Consider the following 14,750-nt stretch of genomic DNA (forward strand, 5'->3'; position numbering starts at 1 on the left):
CTTTCCCATGACTGCCTACACAGGTGATGAAGACTTTTCCTGTGTCCTGAAGAATTAATAAGCCTGAACATTTCTGTACCAGCAGCATACCACAGGAGATAAAATATTGCTTCTGCTTCCCAAACACATTAGGAAAAAGCATGTCTGCTGATCTCAACTGCTAAGACAGCACATGAAAGGAATGCAGTCCATTTCCTAACCAAGATCTAATCTATACAAGAGTTTATAGATCCAAGTCAACATCCTGAATTGGTCCCAGAAGCAAACAAGAAAACTAGTTCAACTTTTGGAAGACAGGTACAAGACCTTCAATGTGTTTAATCCCATTTTGCGATTAAACAGTCCCATGCCGCACTATCAGATGATCTTCAAGGGTAACTGCATCAGACGAGACCCCTCTAGAGCTCGCAAAGATTCATGTTTGACAGGCTCCAAATCAGCAAGAAATGCACAGCCATATTCAAACGCAAGGTGCTTCTGTCCTTCGGAGCTCACCTCTGAAAGGGCGTAGAAAGTGTCTGCCTTGGTCCCAATGCCGAGGAAGCTTATCATTTTCACTTGGTGGCAAAAGCGAAGCACAAACCATATCACGGTCTTTGCTGTATGTGTATATGTTAAACAGAATGGGTGGCAGAATACGGCTCAGCCAGCAAGGACATCTGAAGAACGTTAGATCCATGGACTACCCATACAGCACTCTCATCCCAGAAATCCCGTTGTCATCAGGAAGCATTGCTCCAACCTTTGTCAGGGAATAGTTTCCCATGCACTAAATCTTCCCTATCAATCTGAAAAATGATTCAAATGATCTGTGTGGAGCCAGAAGTAGCTCGGGTGGGTCTTATGGCTGTCACAGCACACAGAAGATCTGCTTTTAACTCGGTCATTAAAGTCAGTTAAAATAGTATGTACGGACGATGCTAGCACCAGGGCAGTGGAAAACGCAGCTTTAATTTGATATCTGAGGTGAAATACTTTCTGCAATTTTAACTCAGAACTCCTACAGCTCCATACCCACTTTTAAATGATGCTTTTCCTGACATCTGGAATTAGACGCAAGAAGCAGAGCCACAACATTGACTGGCTGACTTCTCCCCGACCATACCAAAGGGATGTTTTCCTCAGGGGATTACAGCAAAGCTGAGGCATGTGCTCTAACATTTGCATGGGATTATTAGTTTTATTAAAAATGGAAAATACAGTTTAGGCTGAATCTCAGGGCCAAGTCTGTTGTGTTGTCCAGTTTCTGGAAAAACAGGAGCCTTTGAGAGGTGTGAAAACATCTAGGACTTTTCAATATGAACTGACTTTTCAATCAGTAGTTCTTTCTCTGCCTCTAACTTCCTTCCATGATTTTGAGACGGTAACGCCAGCAGCATGGCATGTTGTCACAGGTCTCAAGCTACTACGTGAATTGCCAAAGAAAAGCTGCGCTATTGATCCAGTGGTAATTTGCTGTCAAAACGACTCTGTCTGTTACAGCAAATGAGTAGTGTTAATCATTTGACTTGATGAATGCTATTGCGAAAAGACTGACAGTGCTCAAAGCACCACTATTGACCTGCTGCGTTTTTCCTGGCTCGCATTAAGTTCTTGATCTTTGCTGGCCTTGGCCAATTAGAGTTTAAGTTATCCATTAAGGTGCAGTTCTGGAAAAGTTCTGTTTAAAATAAACAACAACTTCTATTGGTGAGTAACTCATCAACTATGCAGCAGTCTGATTCTGATTGCCTGGCAGAGAAACACACACATTTTGTGCTGTATCTGATAAAAGATCTATAATGTGCTAACACAAACCTATCATGTAGCACCTGTGACTAACAGATTGTGATATCAAAGTCTTGATGCCTAAGTGCTCCTGTAAATGCATTAAACTTTTAGCGGCAGGAACTGTAGACTGCCAGTGACAAGGAGCTGATATGGTATTTCAGTAGAAGTTGATAAGTGTTATTGCTCTTAGAAGAAAAGAAAAATCTTATGTTCTTGAAAACCACTGGGCAGCTTGTGTTTTGATGGGATACCGTAATGCAGGGAGCAGGGATAAGGGAACACATGGACTCTATGAAAGTAAAAAGACGTTTAAGAAAAGCTCTGTATTCTACGGTAGCTGGAGTTCCTTGAAGTACAGGCTTCCATCTCTACATTCTCCCATCGTACTACATTCTCCCATCATACGTTTGGCTTCAGGAATCTACCTCTTCACTTGAAACCAACTTTTTAGGTGGCAGCATGCCCGTGGGGCCATGTTTAAGTCCATGTACCAGTTAATGGAAGCATGAAAGGTAGCACAGGCCCAAGCACACTCTGCTTCTCAGCTGTGGCAGAACAAGGATGTTGGAAGACTCTGTAAGAGTGGGGAGAAATGCGGGAAACTGTGTATAAAGCCTCAGGGATGAGAAGAAGCACAGGTCTGAACAGGAACAGGGAAATGGGGTGAACGGGAGCAGGAGTCCTAGTCACAGTATACGGTCGAACCAAGCTCAGAAAATGTTCTGGAAAGAAAATGAACAGAGGAAGTTTGCATGAACCTGGGAGGCAACAGGTTCTGTCGGCTGTACCGCTCATGGCATCTCTTCAGCTTAACAGCACAAATTAGCCTGATGAAATTCTCTCTGCTTAAAACCAAAATGTTCTGGCCACCAGAGAAACACCATCTATTTCTGACCTCCCGTTCGAAGAACCAAACTATGTCGTGGGCTGGAGGTTTGTCTGGTTGCGAAATGTACCCACTGTCTTAAGATATTAAGTTCAACGGAGGAAAAAACGGCACTGGTGCCTGCTGATAGATGTGTCGAGGTATGTAATGAAGCTGTGGCACAAGGCAGGTACGATTTTACTGGCTATGTGAGTGTGCTGCCTGCCTTTTCTTTCCACACTGAGAGTTGGAGGGCAAGACAATGTCACATCTGGGAAATACTGAGTAAATATAATTGGCAGGGATCCTGGATGTAGACCTCCTCTGGGCTAAGGAAAAGAGACGTTTCCTTGGTTTTGTCTTTCTTAAATAGGTCTATGAGTATCCAAACAGTTCCGCTTAAGGAAATTAATAAAGATCGTTAAATTCCTGTGTTTAGTGCCTGCCCACTACAGCAAGGCACTGAAAAGTAGTGCCAGAGAATTATTTGATATTGAATACTCCAGGTCTGAGGTTGAATGTTTTCCCAGTAAAAAGGGATTATTTTTCTATTCCTTATTTTGTATAATACATGGTTCTCATATTTTCTACAGTCAGTCCCTTGAATCATTGGCAGTAATGTAGCACAATCATTGGAAATTTCTCTGAGCTCTGAGTTAGTGTGTGGCGTCAAGTCTTTTGATGAGCCCATAGACCTTTTGCCTGAGGACAAATCAGATGCACTCCGCATCACTGATGCTGGGACATACTATAGATATTTTATCTTCTAGGTAGTGCCAGGCAACAACTGTGTTTAGGGCATAAGGAATGCATAAAGAACACAATCTAGGATCTCCCTTATACCACTTTCTCCGGCATTTCCAAGATATAATTCCAAACAGACTCTGAAAACAAACTCTTGTGGTCATCTGATCTATGCCTGAATGAGTCTTTCTGATGTGTAAGACATAAATAAAAGTTTCTTAGTAAATATAGAGAAGAAGTTTTCTTGCGTGCTGAGGATCTGCTAAGAAGAAAGCCCATGCCAGATTCAATAAAAGGCTTATTGAAATGATTTTGGACCAGTTGCCTGCATGTGGCTGTTCCGTAACCAGTGATGGGGAGAGACACTGTCCCATTAATTTAGGTGTCACTGTCATTGCAAGGGAAATACTCCAAAATAGCATCTCAGCTCCTCAGCTGCAAAGAAATTGCTCAGAAATTATTTTCAGACAGTCCCATAGATGGTGGCATGAGAACGAGCAGCACTAGCCTGAGTGGTGTAGTGAGCAATCATGAGGCTGACTTTAATAGCATCTTTACTACCAAAGACGTGTCCAGCAGTCTAACCGGCAGCTCTCTAGCTTACTGCAGGTTCATATAATATTATCAACTTCACAAGCCCCTAGAACTGTAAATATGTCTTTCAGTCACGCAGTGCAAGTGTTATTACTAATTCCTTAAGGTTTCTGCACTGAACGTCTCGTTTGGTTCCTGGGGTTTTCAAGGTGAAGCCACACAAAAGCCTAGCAGAGGGTGACCGGCAGCAGAACAGCCGGGGTGGAGCTGGGGCAAGGGAAGGTGGATGACCACGATATGAAGAGCCCCGTCAGTCTTTCAGTGGAAGAAGGACCACGGAGCTCCACCCACTTTGCAAACGGGTGCAGTGCTGTAAGTGGGTCAAGACCACAACTGAAGCAGAGCTAACTGTCCCTTCAGATATCTCAAGAAGCGCAAGGAGTACAAACATGTACCTGTCCTGGGATTACTGTCCTCTAGGGACCAAACTAACTTGTGGAAATGCAAGTACCAGGAAGATCTAAGTAAAGAAACTAACAGGATACTCTGAATTTGCATCTTAAACATTTTTTCCATGCCACGCTGTAGAAATACAATGGAAGTAGAATTGGCAAATACCATCCATATGCTACACTACAAAATGACTGACGGAGCACAATGTGAACATTGCTTCTGGACCGAATCAAGAGAACGCATTTAAAAAATGCGTAAGTGGAATACTGATACACATTAACTCAATCTTCTCTTATTATGGCATTAAAAAACTTATACCTGTAATTATGGCTTACCCCCATTACAAGCAGAGCTGCCACAGAACTGAACATGGGCCAGCTTTGTACGTGAGTTCAAAGCCGGTGTGATGTTGCCTTTTTTCTTACTAACATCATCTTTATCCTCTCTTGCCCTTCTCAGTTAACAAGAGTTATGTACTGAAAGTGCTGAGATAAAGTAATGGTAAGGAGGATACCGCAAAAGGTATTTGAAAAGCAGAAGTAATTTACTACATGTCTGCTTTGTTTTACTTCCTAAGCCTTCCTGTTGTGAAAGGAAATTCATCTTTTCTGGCAGACTCCAGCCTTTTTAGGCCTGAGAGCTCCCCAGGAGCTTTCGAGTGCAGGTAAATGGATGTGAGACTCAAGGAGTACAGTACAAGGAACATGGAATTAATGTTGGGTTTTGCTTTGGCTGTCACGTCTGACGTATAAGGAGAGTGCTATATCCTTGCTTGCAAGAAGTATCTAGATGTAAAAACCACAAGGCTGAGTCCTCCGCTCATTACTATGGGTCTGAGATGCCACGAGTGGAAAGGTCCCATTGTGGTGGGTGAAGCATGTAGGATCTACACCCAGCAAAGTCTCCACGTGAGACAGGAGTCAGGGTGCTCCGAGCCCCAGGGGCCCAGGATGGAAAAGCGCAGGGGAAGGACTGTGGATGGACAATAGGTGCAGTCTGGATTCTGCATGCGGCGGAGACCCCAAGAGTAGGCACAGGGGAAGCATCCACTGCCTAATCTAAATAGCACACAGAGTGGTTTTGTCCTCTTCTGTTCTCCTGCCAGTTTGCACATATGTTCTGAGTATACAGCCTGCCCTCCAAAGACCACTTACAGGGGCAATCACAGGGAAGCAAAGCAGGAAGAAAGTATCCAAAAAGGGAATTTGTTCAAGAGAAAAAAATGGAGACAGATGTAGAGCGACTAGTCACGGCTGGCGGTAAATAACCCTCTGCCTGGAGTGCTCTCTTTCTCTAAGAGGAGTTCACGTATTCCATTTCATATTTCCTTTCTAGGAAGTCAAATCTTTGTTTTCCTGGCATTTGTTCTTTTTTTTTTTTTTCTTTCCCCTATACACTTTTTCCCTTCTGTATGTTCTAAAATTGTCTTCTCATTTTCCCTTTCTCTTCTACGTTGTGCTCGCTTTCAAGTGCGACGTTTCTCCAATCTCCCCCTCGCACAGACCTGATTTCCCTGCACCGTCCCAGGCAAGACCTTTCGCTACAGCCGTCTCACAGCCTCCGTGCCACAGGCACTTCCCTCTGTCTCTACATGTGCACAAGCACACGGGTGCCTCACACCTGCTCCTGCGCTGAGAGTCCCCACTTTTTCTCATGTGCACACCTCAGAATTAAGCAAATGCAACACACAGAGAATATTCATCCTCTCGCTCCCATAAACCTGTCAAGGCACATAGGCCAAGAAGCTATCTCTGCGTAAATCTAAATCTCCTGCGAGGAAGCAATCTACTCAAAGGCAATAAAGCCAAAGGATATATTATTATCTTTGGTGTGGATCCTACTGGGCTGGGAGGCTGGCTGCTGGCTCCTCTCTGAACTTTCCTTCCCAGCCAGAACAGCCATCCCACAGACAAGTCTAAGCTTCCTTTCCTTGGTCTGATTTCCTCCTCCCGTTGTTTGGCTGGTAACCCAAAGGACAGGGTTTAATTACGGAGTTTGGAAAACTGGCTTACGCTACTCTGCCAGCACAGGATAAAACTTCAGCCTGCCTTCCCAACCAGCATCATTCTGCGCCGTCGATACCTGCATTATCCCACACAGCATAAAATGAACCACAGGAAAGAAATGCCAAGTCAAACAGAAAGACGGTTTTAGTCTTTAAACTTCTACTGCAAATTTCACTGAGCAAAAACCCAAAACACTGATGAAGCTCAGAGATTATTGTATGTTAGAATCGTGCCATCATTTTGACTGTTGATTAAATAAATGGCAAGGCCTTTTTTCTGGATAGGAGAGACATCAGAAAGGATGGATGTGAAACAGGTCCAGGCTCCAAAGCTCCCCTCTCAGAGAGGAGCTCTGCGGCAAGCCACCGGGTAACACGGCATGTTAACATCATTTGTACAGCTTTCAGATGACCAATATATTTTCTAGGCAGATGCCCCATTGAAGACTCATAAAACATTTTACACTTCTGGAGACAAAGCACCCACGTCAAATACAAAGGGCCAGGCGTTAATACCAGACCCACGTGTGATCTCTGAGGTGAAGCAGGGCACTGTGCACAGACCCCGGCAGGATGTGTCCCTCGGGGGGAGCACCTTGTTCCAGTGACATACCACTGTCGCCCTGGCACGGAAGGACACTTCAGTACTGCTTTGTCCTTCGCCACTGATGAGCTGCGGCTCTTTAGGTAATCTCTCTGCCAGCCGTGCTCTTGCAGTGACCCTGTTTAACGGAGAAGCTGAGGCAATGAATTCAGAGGACAGGCTGCTGGAAAGCCATGGCAGAAGTATCGGGTGGGGCTGTGTGGATATAGCACAGAGATGGTTTGAAAGTGCATCCCACGCAGGCTGGATAAAGCTCTTTTTCTTCATAGCTGTGACAGTGATAGATAGCTTGGTGAATCTGAGCTGTATCTAGTTGGTACCTGGCTTGAGTCCCTGATGTTGCAAGGTGATTTTCTGCCATTTTACAGGCAAGACTAAGCAGGATCTGGGATTTTTCTCTAGTAAGGGAGGAAGGTCATAAGGGAGGAAGAACCTTCTCTTTTCTGACTTGTTCTTGCCTTTCTGAGCACCTCAGGGAGTTTGACGTGGGCAGTTGTGCTTCTTCATGATGGGCACCCAGTGGTGCCAAGAGTGGCGGAGGTGCTTTGGAGGTGTAAGGCTTTAGGGACTTCTCCTGTCCAGCTCAGCAGCTCTGTGCCACCATCTACTAAGGACTTGGATGAGACAGAGGTAATGACCCCATGTGGGGAAAACCACCAGAAGTGACAGCAAAATTAATAGCCAACCTCTGGCTGTTGCACAAATGGAGAACATTTGTCATTAACAAAGAGTACCCCAAACTTTGGGGGGAGTTAGCCCCCCGTCTGACAATGATGTAGAAGCAGTGACCCAGGCAGCTTTTAGCCATCTGTGTCTGCAGAGCAGGTTGTGATCTCTCCCTTTCAATGGGCGCTGAGCTTTTGTTCGTGTTTTTGCCGCTCCATGAGCAGACTAGTTTAGTACAAGGTGAAGCTGTGCCTTACATCATCTGGAGCCTGGAGCTGATGGAGGAAACAGCCCCTAGTGTCTACTGAGCAGGACACCTCACTGAAAACACCAGAGCCCTGGGGATGGTGGCGGCAAGGCAGTCACGGGAAGCCTGGCACTTGTCTGCCTGCAGGTCCACCCTCTCCTCCTGCCAAAGTGCCACATCTGCAGTCAATAAGGGCCCACAAGCTGGCTCCTCCTCATTAGAGGAGAGAGGGCAGCTGGCAGGGGATCCTCCAAGGGCTCCCAGGCGCGGGAATCAGTCCCCCCCCAGTCTGGAATAGCCCAAATTTGGTGACTTTCTGGGCATGCTGTAAAGGACAGCTGTTTGACAGGGTCTCCAGAGAAGGCTGTGGGTATGTTTCCTACATGATGAAGGATATAGGTGGCTGGCCAAGTGCCCACGGAACTGATTTTAATGCTGTTCAGGTTGAATTTACTTTTCTGTGCTGTATATAGTTCATTATACACAGTACCCTGGACAAGCATGTGTTGTTTCAAACAAACCCAAACCATACCATTTTAAATCCAAAGAAATAAGAAAGAAAAAAATATGTATTGCGAAAGATCCTTTGGGCTGTTTAGAGGGCCTTCTCAAACACTGGGAGGCTGAAGATGAAAGCACTGCTTGCCTTGGCCTAACAAATAAGACTTCTCTAATTTTTATTGGCAATAAATATCAGATATTTAGATGTAAGCAAAACTGAGGCATTAACTTCACCTATGCATGTAGCACTGACCCAGAAAAATCTTTTCAATAGTATTAAGCACCCAGATGATCTCAAGATAAGTGATCAATGGACAGTTAAGTATGTAACATAACATAACCCAAAAGATGATCAACAAGAAAGATCACGCACAAAAATTAACTGAGAAAAGGCAGAAGAGCTGCTTCCCAAACGTTGTAACACCTGCTGTTATCTATTTTGATATGAAGCCTCCCATCACACTTCATGGTATTACAGAATAATAAAACAACTCCTTCTGTAAGTCTCTTAAAAGTCATTACCAAGTGAGCTCAAGTGTTGTATAAGGCTTGAAAAGTCCTTCTACCTTATATAAATTTCGGGATATTTATTTAAACAGTACAACTGTAGGGCACAGCCCCGGCAGGTACAGCTTTTTGCTAAGCGATTGTCACCGCTATCCCAGAATTGAATCTGGATGTTTTGCAAGAAAAAGACTGCCTATCTTTTGCTGCATTATTTAAATACTTCAGATACTTGGACAAAATACAGAAGTGACACACTATAGAAACATTCACAGCTGCAGGAGCAATAAACCCACTACAATATTTTCATTAGACTGACCTTTTCTCAGAAGAAGTTACAAGATGTTTAGAATTGATCACCTTTCTACACAGCATTCAGTGTATTCTGATAACAAAACAGAGCGACTGGAGATCGTGTTCTCGGGCTCCCGAAAGCCGTGGCTTACCTGGCTCCACTTCATGCCATCCACTTGACTGGCTGCCACTTCCCGGAGAGCGCCCTTGGCTTGTATAAAATGGCTCCTCACCAGGACTGTCCATCTCATCCTCCACAGACTTGAGACGCTTTGTAGAGCTGAGAAAGGAAAAACACATCATAAATATTGTATATGTGGAAAGGAACAAAGGAGCTTCTGTTGGGACATATCTTGCTAACCCTGCTTGAGACTAACTCGGTTAGGGAAACCGTAATAGATTTAGGGCCCTGGGAAGGGGAAGGTGTGAGTTCTGCACGGCCATCCTGCCCACCCAACCTCTCAGCAGCCACTTTTTGTTTCTGATTTGCTTCATTTACAGTGACTGAGCTTCAGTGAGACACAAAACAACCTCTCACAGAGACCAGACTGAACCCCTAAACACGCATTAGTTTAACTGTTAGACAGTTTAGCATTTGGGCTTTGATAGATTGGGAAGTAGGAGATTTTTCAAAGTACACAGGGGTCAAAGAAAAGGCAGGAATTTAATTTGCATTGCGTGATTTTTGCAATTTGAATGAATATGGTAACGACACCCAAGACTTACTTTAACTGTCAGATTTTTCCACAGCTTCTTTGGAAAGACAAATCGTTTACCCGTTCAAACTTAAATCTTTTAACTGTAGCCATTAAACTAACCCAGACTTCATAAGAAGAAGCGTAGACAAGTGAAAGATGGAAGAATCCATTCTGGGTTCAAATGTTCGTGTTATCGTACAAGTATAAGCATTTTACTCTGCAACGGTACGCCACCAAGCACAAAAAGCCCCCGACAGGTATCTCTTGCCAGTGTCAGGACTAAAGGATTCCCCTGTGATATATCACACCTCCCTCGCCAAAAGCTCAGGAGACAGAAGAGCCCTTCCAGGGGTCTCTGGTGGCCCCTGACTCAGACTCCGGTAGTTTTGCAGGGAGAGGATCCCAAAGCCAAAGACACTTAGCTTGGCTCTGTTTTCTCTAATGAGTTGTACAGACTGCGTGGGGACGTTACTGAGAATTTCTCTTCTAAGTACTTTTCCAAGGCTGGGTCAGCTCAGTTTTTTCACTAAATCTGTCTTCTATTAAGACTTAAGGCGTTCAAGAACAGGCTCCTCTGTGTAGGGGGAACATATTTAACAGACATAAAATATTCCACTGCGATTTCTATTGGTTTAAAACTTGCAGCCTCTCCGCAGCTCCCCACCCGAAGCTCTGCACAGGTAGGAACTGGCGGGTATGCAAAATCAGTTTGTGAGAAACAGGAAGAATAATTCTTGCGGTATGCGCGGAATGCAGGTTTGGCCATTCCTTAATTTAGAGAATTGTTATGTGTCAATAGGGGAAATTGTGTGCATACAATATAATTACCGCCTGATAATTCTGCTGAGTCTGTGTATTTAAGGAATACTTTTTTTTTTCTGACTGGGAACAGCCTAATGAGAGGAAAACAAACATATTACCAAGTTATTAACTACCCATGCTGTTTATAATTAGCTCCTTATCAGTGGTAGCTATTTGCAGAAGAATAGAAGAGTAACAACCGAGCTCTTAAGTAACATTAATAACCTCACTTTTTTGCTTCTGGAGTCACAACTAAATTCTACCTGAGAATGGTGCTAATGATGAGCACTGTAGGGTACACAGTTTACATGCAAAAAATGAAAGAGCACAAAGTTTTTAATTGATGTGTAATGGGAATTGTAGTCACCGAGCTTCATAATGTGCGCACTAAGTGCAAGATGTAGAATGTTCTTCCAATCACTGCAAACTGTAAGAAGTTATTGCTAAGAGGCTCTCTTTAAAGATATATTTTTTTTAAATAAAAACAACAGCTATATTCAAACTGTAGAGACTTTTTACACGTGTATATGCTTACTGCAAAGCTGGTGGCACTGCAGACTGAGATAAAAACGTAAAAGAACCCTGCACTGAAGTTAGACTTTCTTGTCATGTCTTTGAAATAAGTGATCTATTTTGGCTGTGGGGGAAAAAAAAATCAATCTGGTTCCTTAATAGTGTTCAAGACTACTAGAGTGACCGGGCTTGTTTATAAATCTAATCTCATGGATGGTTAAAGTGAAAGGTAAAAAATAAAAAATATCCTTGTTTGATAGCTGGCGTCTAAGCCAAAATCAAAATCAGACTGGGTAGTCATCTGCATTAACAATTCAGTTTTTCAAAGGCTGAGTCCCAAATTTCTAAATGCTATATCGGAAGTAGAATGCATTACAGACCAAGGTCCTAAAACAATGTTAGTCTCACAGACAACACTTGTTACAATAAAGAATGCATGTATGCCTATCTCAAGCCTTTCCTGCTGGGACAAAGCGGCCCGTCTTAATTCTCTTCTGCCACAAGTCAAGTGAAACTCCAACAATTCCAGTGGAATTTCTCCTGATACGCCGAGATACAGGCCAGAAGTTATACGAGTCAATGCAGCAGTTTTTCTTCAAAGCTTGTATGTATAAAAAGAACTTTAACAGCAACCCAGTTCAACGTTCAGCCCTGTGAATCTGAAACAGCTCCACATCTTGAGGCCCCCGAACAGCTTGTCAGAGAATTTAATGGTTACTTTCCCAGATGAGTAATGATGCTGGCCTGGGTTTCCAAGTAACTTGGTATTAGGCAGAGATTAAATTACCTGGTAGAGGATGTGCTAGGTAAAGACCTCCTCATTGCTCCTGGGCTCATGCTGTAGTATGAAGAACTTTCCAAATCTGAGAGGGAGAAATTAGGGCCTGTTCCTGCAGCTATCGGTGCTGGGGAAACAAAAGAGATTGCAGTCAGTAAGTCATGTGAATAAGGCATGAATTGCACTTCAAAATCACTTTCCTTTTCCTCATGAGTGTGTTTAGTTTCATGATGAGAACAGGTGGGACGTGGAAATTAGGAGATGCTAATGGTAACTGGCATTGCAATCAAGATGTAAATTTTACCAAGAATACGATGTTCCATGACATAGACTCTTTCTTACATTCCTCCAAAGGTATTCTTTTTTTTCTAGAAAATTAAACAATGATGGGAAGACTTGCTTTAAGCACTGCCTTTCTGTTAAAATCCTTCTAACATTTCGTGAAACTTGTTGCTTCCATTTTTAGGACAGCACTGCATTTATTGGCATAGTTACAAATAGGCTGCACCATCCCTGTCGTGTGCCTGGCATAATCTATAAGCAGTATGGGCAGGGAAATACACACCTCGGGACCTTTAGTATATACGTGATGTACATCCAGAAGCACAGAGGTTACAAACGCTCCTTGGAGAAAGCACAAAAGCCGATGAGAAGCCTCAGTTCTTTTCCGCCTGCGAGCATCTGAGCTTTCCTCTGGCCTCTCCTCCAGCTAAATCAGAGCTAGAGACATATGACTCTCCAGAACTTTTATCCAGCTTCCTGGATACCTTCCACTTACCTAAGGAAGCTTACCTTCCACTGTTCACCTCCCACTGCCTTACCCAGCACCTACGTTTTATTGTAAGGGACATGAATCCCCCTAATTTCCCTGTCCTAGAGCCTTGGTTTTACATTAAAGCATTATGAATTCCTACACGCTCTGAAGTTTGCAGGCACAAGGCTGTGAACTCCGTGTGCCGTATTCTTCTGGGAACAGAAAAGGAATGGAGCAGTTTAACGTTAAAGTCAACAGATAATGCATTTCACACAAAAAATGCCACTATACGGCGAATGGTACCATATCCGCTGTGGCTGTTCCAGTGTTATTTACAGGACAATACAACTTTGTGAGCTGACAATTACAGATCATGATTTTCTCTCACATTTCAGAGACATCTGAAAAAGGACGCGCTGCACAATAAAACGCACAAGCTTGGCCTGGAATGTATTGTCTGAGAGCCCCGATTCACAGCAACAAAGGCAGGCGAAGCAGTCTCAATGCCACACGAGGATGCTGAGCCAAGTTTAATCTTTGGTCTGAGAATCTGGCCCTTTTTCAAACACGAAAAAAATCTCTCACTCCGATGGGGCAGGAGTGAGGAAATGAAGACAGGATAGCTCCTATCACCCAGCTAACATGTCTGGGCTGAAACACAGGCTTCTGGGAGTGCTGCCATTGACTGTAATGGGGCCAGTATTTCACCCCAAGTCTTAAGGAGCTCACAATGTCAGATTTGACAGAGGAATAATGTAGCTTTGCAGCTGCCTCATCATCCCCACAAGACAATTAGTTGTTGTTTGGCAAGGATCTTTTAAGAACGTCATTGAGACAGAAAGGGAACAGCCTGGATAGCCACCGACTTTTAAAAGCATGGGACGGAAAATACACAACGCCATTAAAACTTGAGAAAATCTGGAATGATCATTAAAAGGAATGAAGTTGGGAAGTAATTTATGACAAGAACACTCAAATCCTTTGTTATCTTCTCTTAACTATCATACGTTTCCTGCACGCTGGGTATATGAGAGGGCGTGTTAACAGAAAGAAAGAAAAATTAAGCATAGTAAAATTAACTCCTTTTATCAATTTGTGCTTTCTGCAACAGTTTCCTGACAGCAGCTACAAGAGGCTGTAAAACTGATGAATTTGCATGGAAAAAGAAACCGGTGTAAGTAATTTGCGTAAAAGGTACCACGGACATGGACTGCTATAATTCAGACACCCTGCAGATAGCAGACTGCTGCAGTGTGAGCAGTTATGGGTTAGAAAAATGACCACACTGCAGTCAGTCTGACTTGAATGGAAATCAATCATAAAGGTACTCGCTGCAGCATCTACTCCACAGTTTTCAGCAACTTCCTTGCCAAACAGATTTGTGCTCTGTAAACCCTTTGCTGATCAATTCCTCTGCACCCTCTACCTACCAAAGCCTAACTTACAGGTTAAGCCTACTATTTTCCAAACAGGAACATAAAAAGGCAAGCACTAAATTAAAGCACCGTTTTTTTTTTCTGAGGCACGATGAATTTCCTAGGCACGGCAAGATTTATGAAACAGTTTTATTCCAAACAGATACGGAAGAAAAACTGGTATGTAGATAACGCTTCTCTTCTTTCTCTCACCCCCACTCTGTTTATCGCTCTCTCCCCAAATCCTGGACATTTCTTTTCCAACCCTTGAATTGGCCCTATGGAAAAATGAATTGTATCTCCAGAGCAGGGGTGGGGTAGGAACAACGTATTGCTAACGCTGTGTAAACTCAGCACAAAGTAGAAAGGGCTAATCACATAGAAATTTCCTCCTGGGCAGCAAACCCGAAGGATGCTTTGTTGGCTACAGGTCGAACCACCTTGCCACGCTCAAGAGCCTGTTTACAACCTGAGGGTTAAAGAATGAAACCCACCTCTGATGTACACCAACAGATCTAAGCAGCAGAGGCTGAAATGCCTGGCTGGCCTACAGCGGCAAGTACCCAAAACCCCTTGGCACCCCCTAGGCAGGAGCCACGATCCT

At 43.7% G+C, this 14,750-nt stretch overlaps 1 protein-coding gene across 15 annotated transcripts in view; it reads right to left on the bottom strand.

Moving 5' to 3' along the window:
- NFIA (nuclear factor I A) overlaps positions 1-14,750 on the bottom strand; it is a 362,170-nt gene that overhangs the window by 71,200 nt on the left and 276,220 nt on the right. For all 15 annotated transcript variants that reach the window (XM_063344271.1, XM_063344275.1, XM_063344270.1 and 12 more), the window contains exons 5-6: positions 11,987-12,104; positions 9,340-9,467 (exon numbers count right to left, since the gene is read on the bottom strand). In XM_063344271.1, coding sequence (XP_063200341.1) covers positions 9,340-9,467; positions 11,987-12,104 — 246 coding nt within the window. The remainder of the gene's footprint in view (positions 1-9,339; positions 9,468-11,986; positions 12,105-14,750) is intronic.

The sequence above is a fragment of the Chroicocephalus ridibundus genome, chromosome 8, assembly GCF_963924245.1.
Source record: "Chroicocephalus ridibundus chromosome 8, bChrRid1.1, whole genome shotgun sequence".
Lineage (NCBI taxonomy): Eukaryota > Metazoa > Chordata > Aves > Charadriiformes > Laridae > Chroicocephalus > Chroicocephalus ridibundus.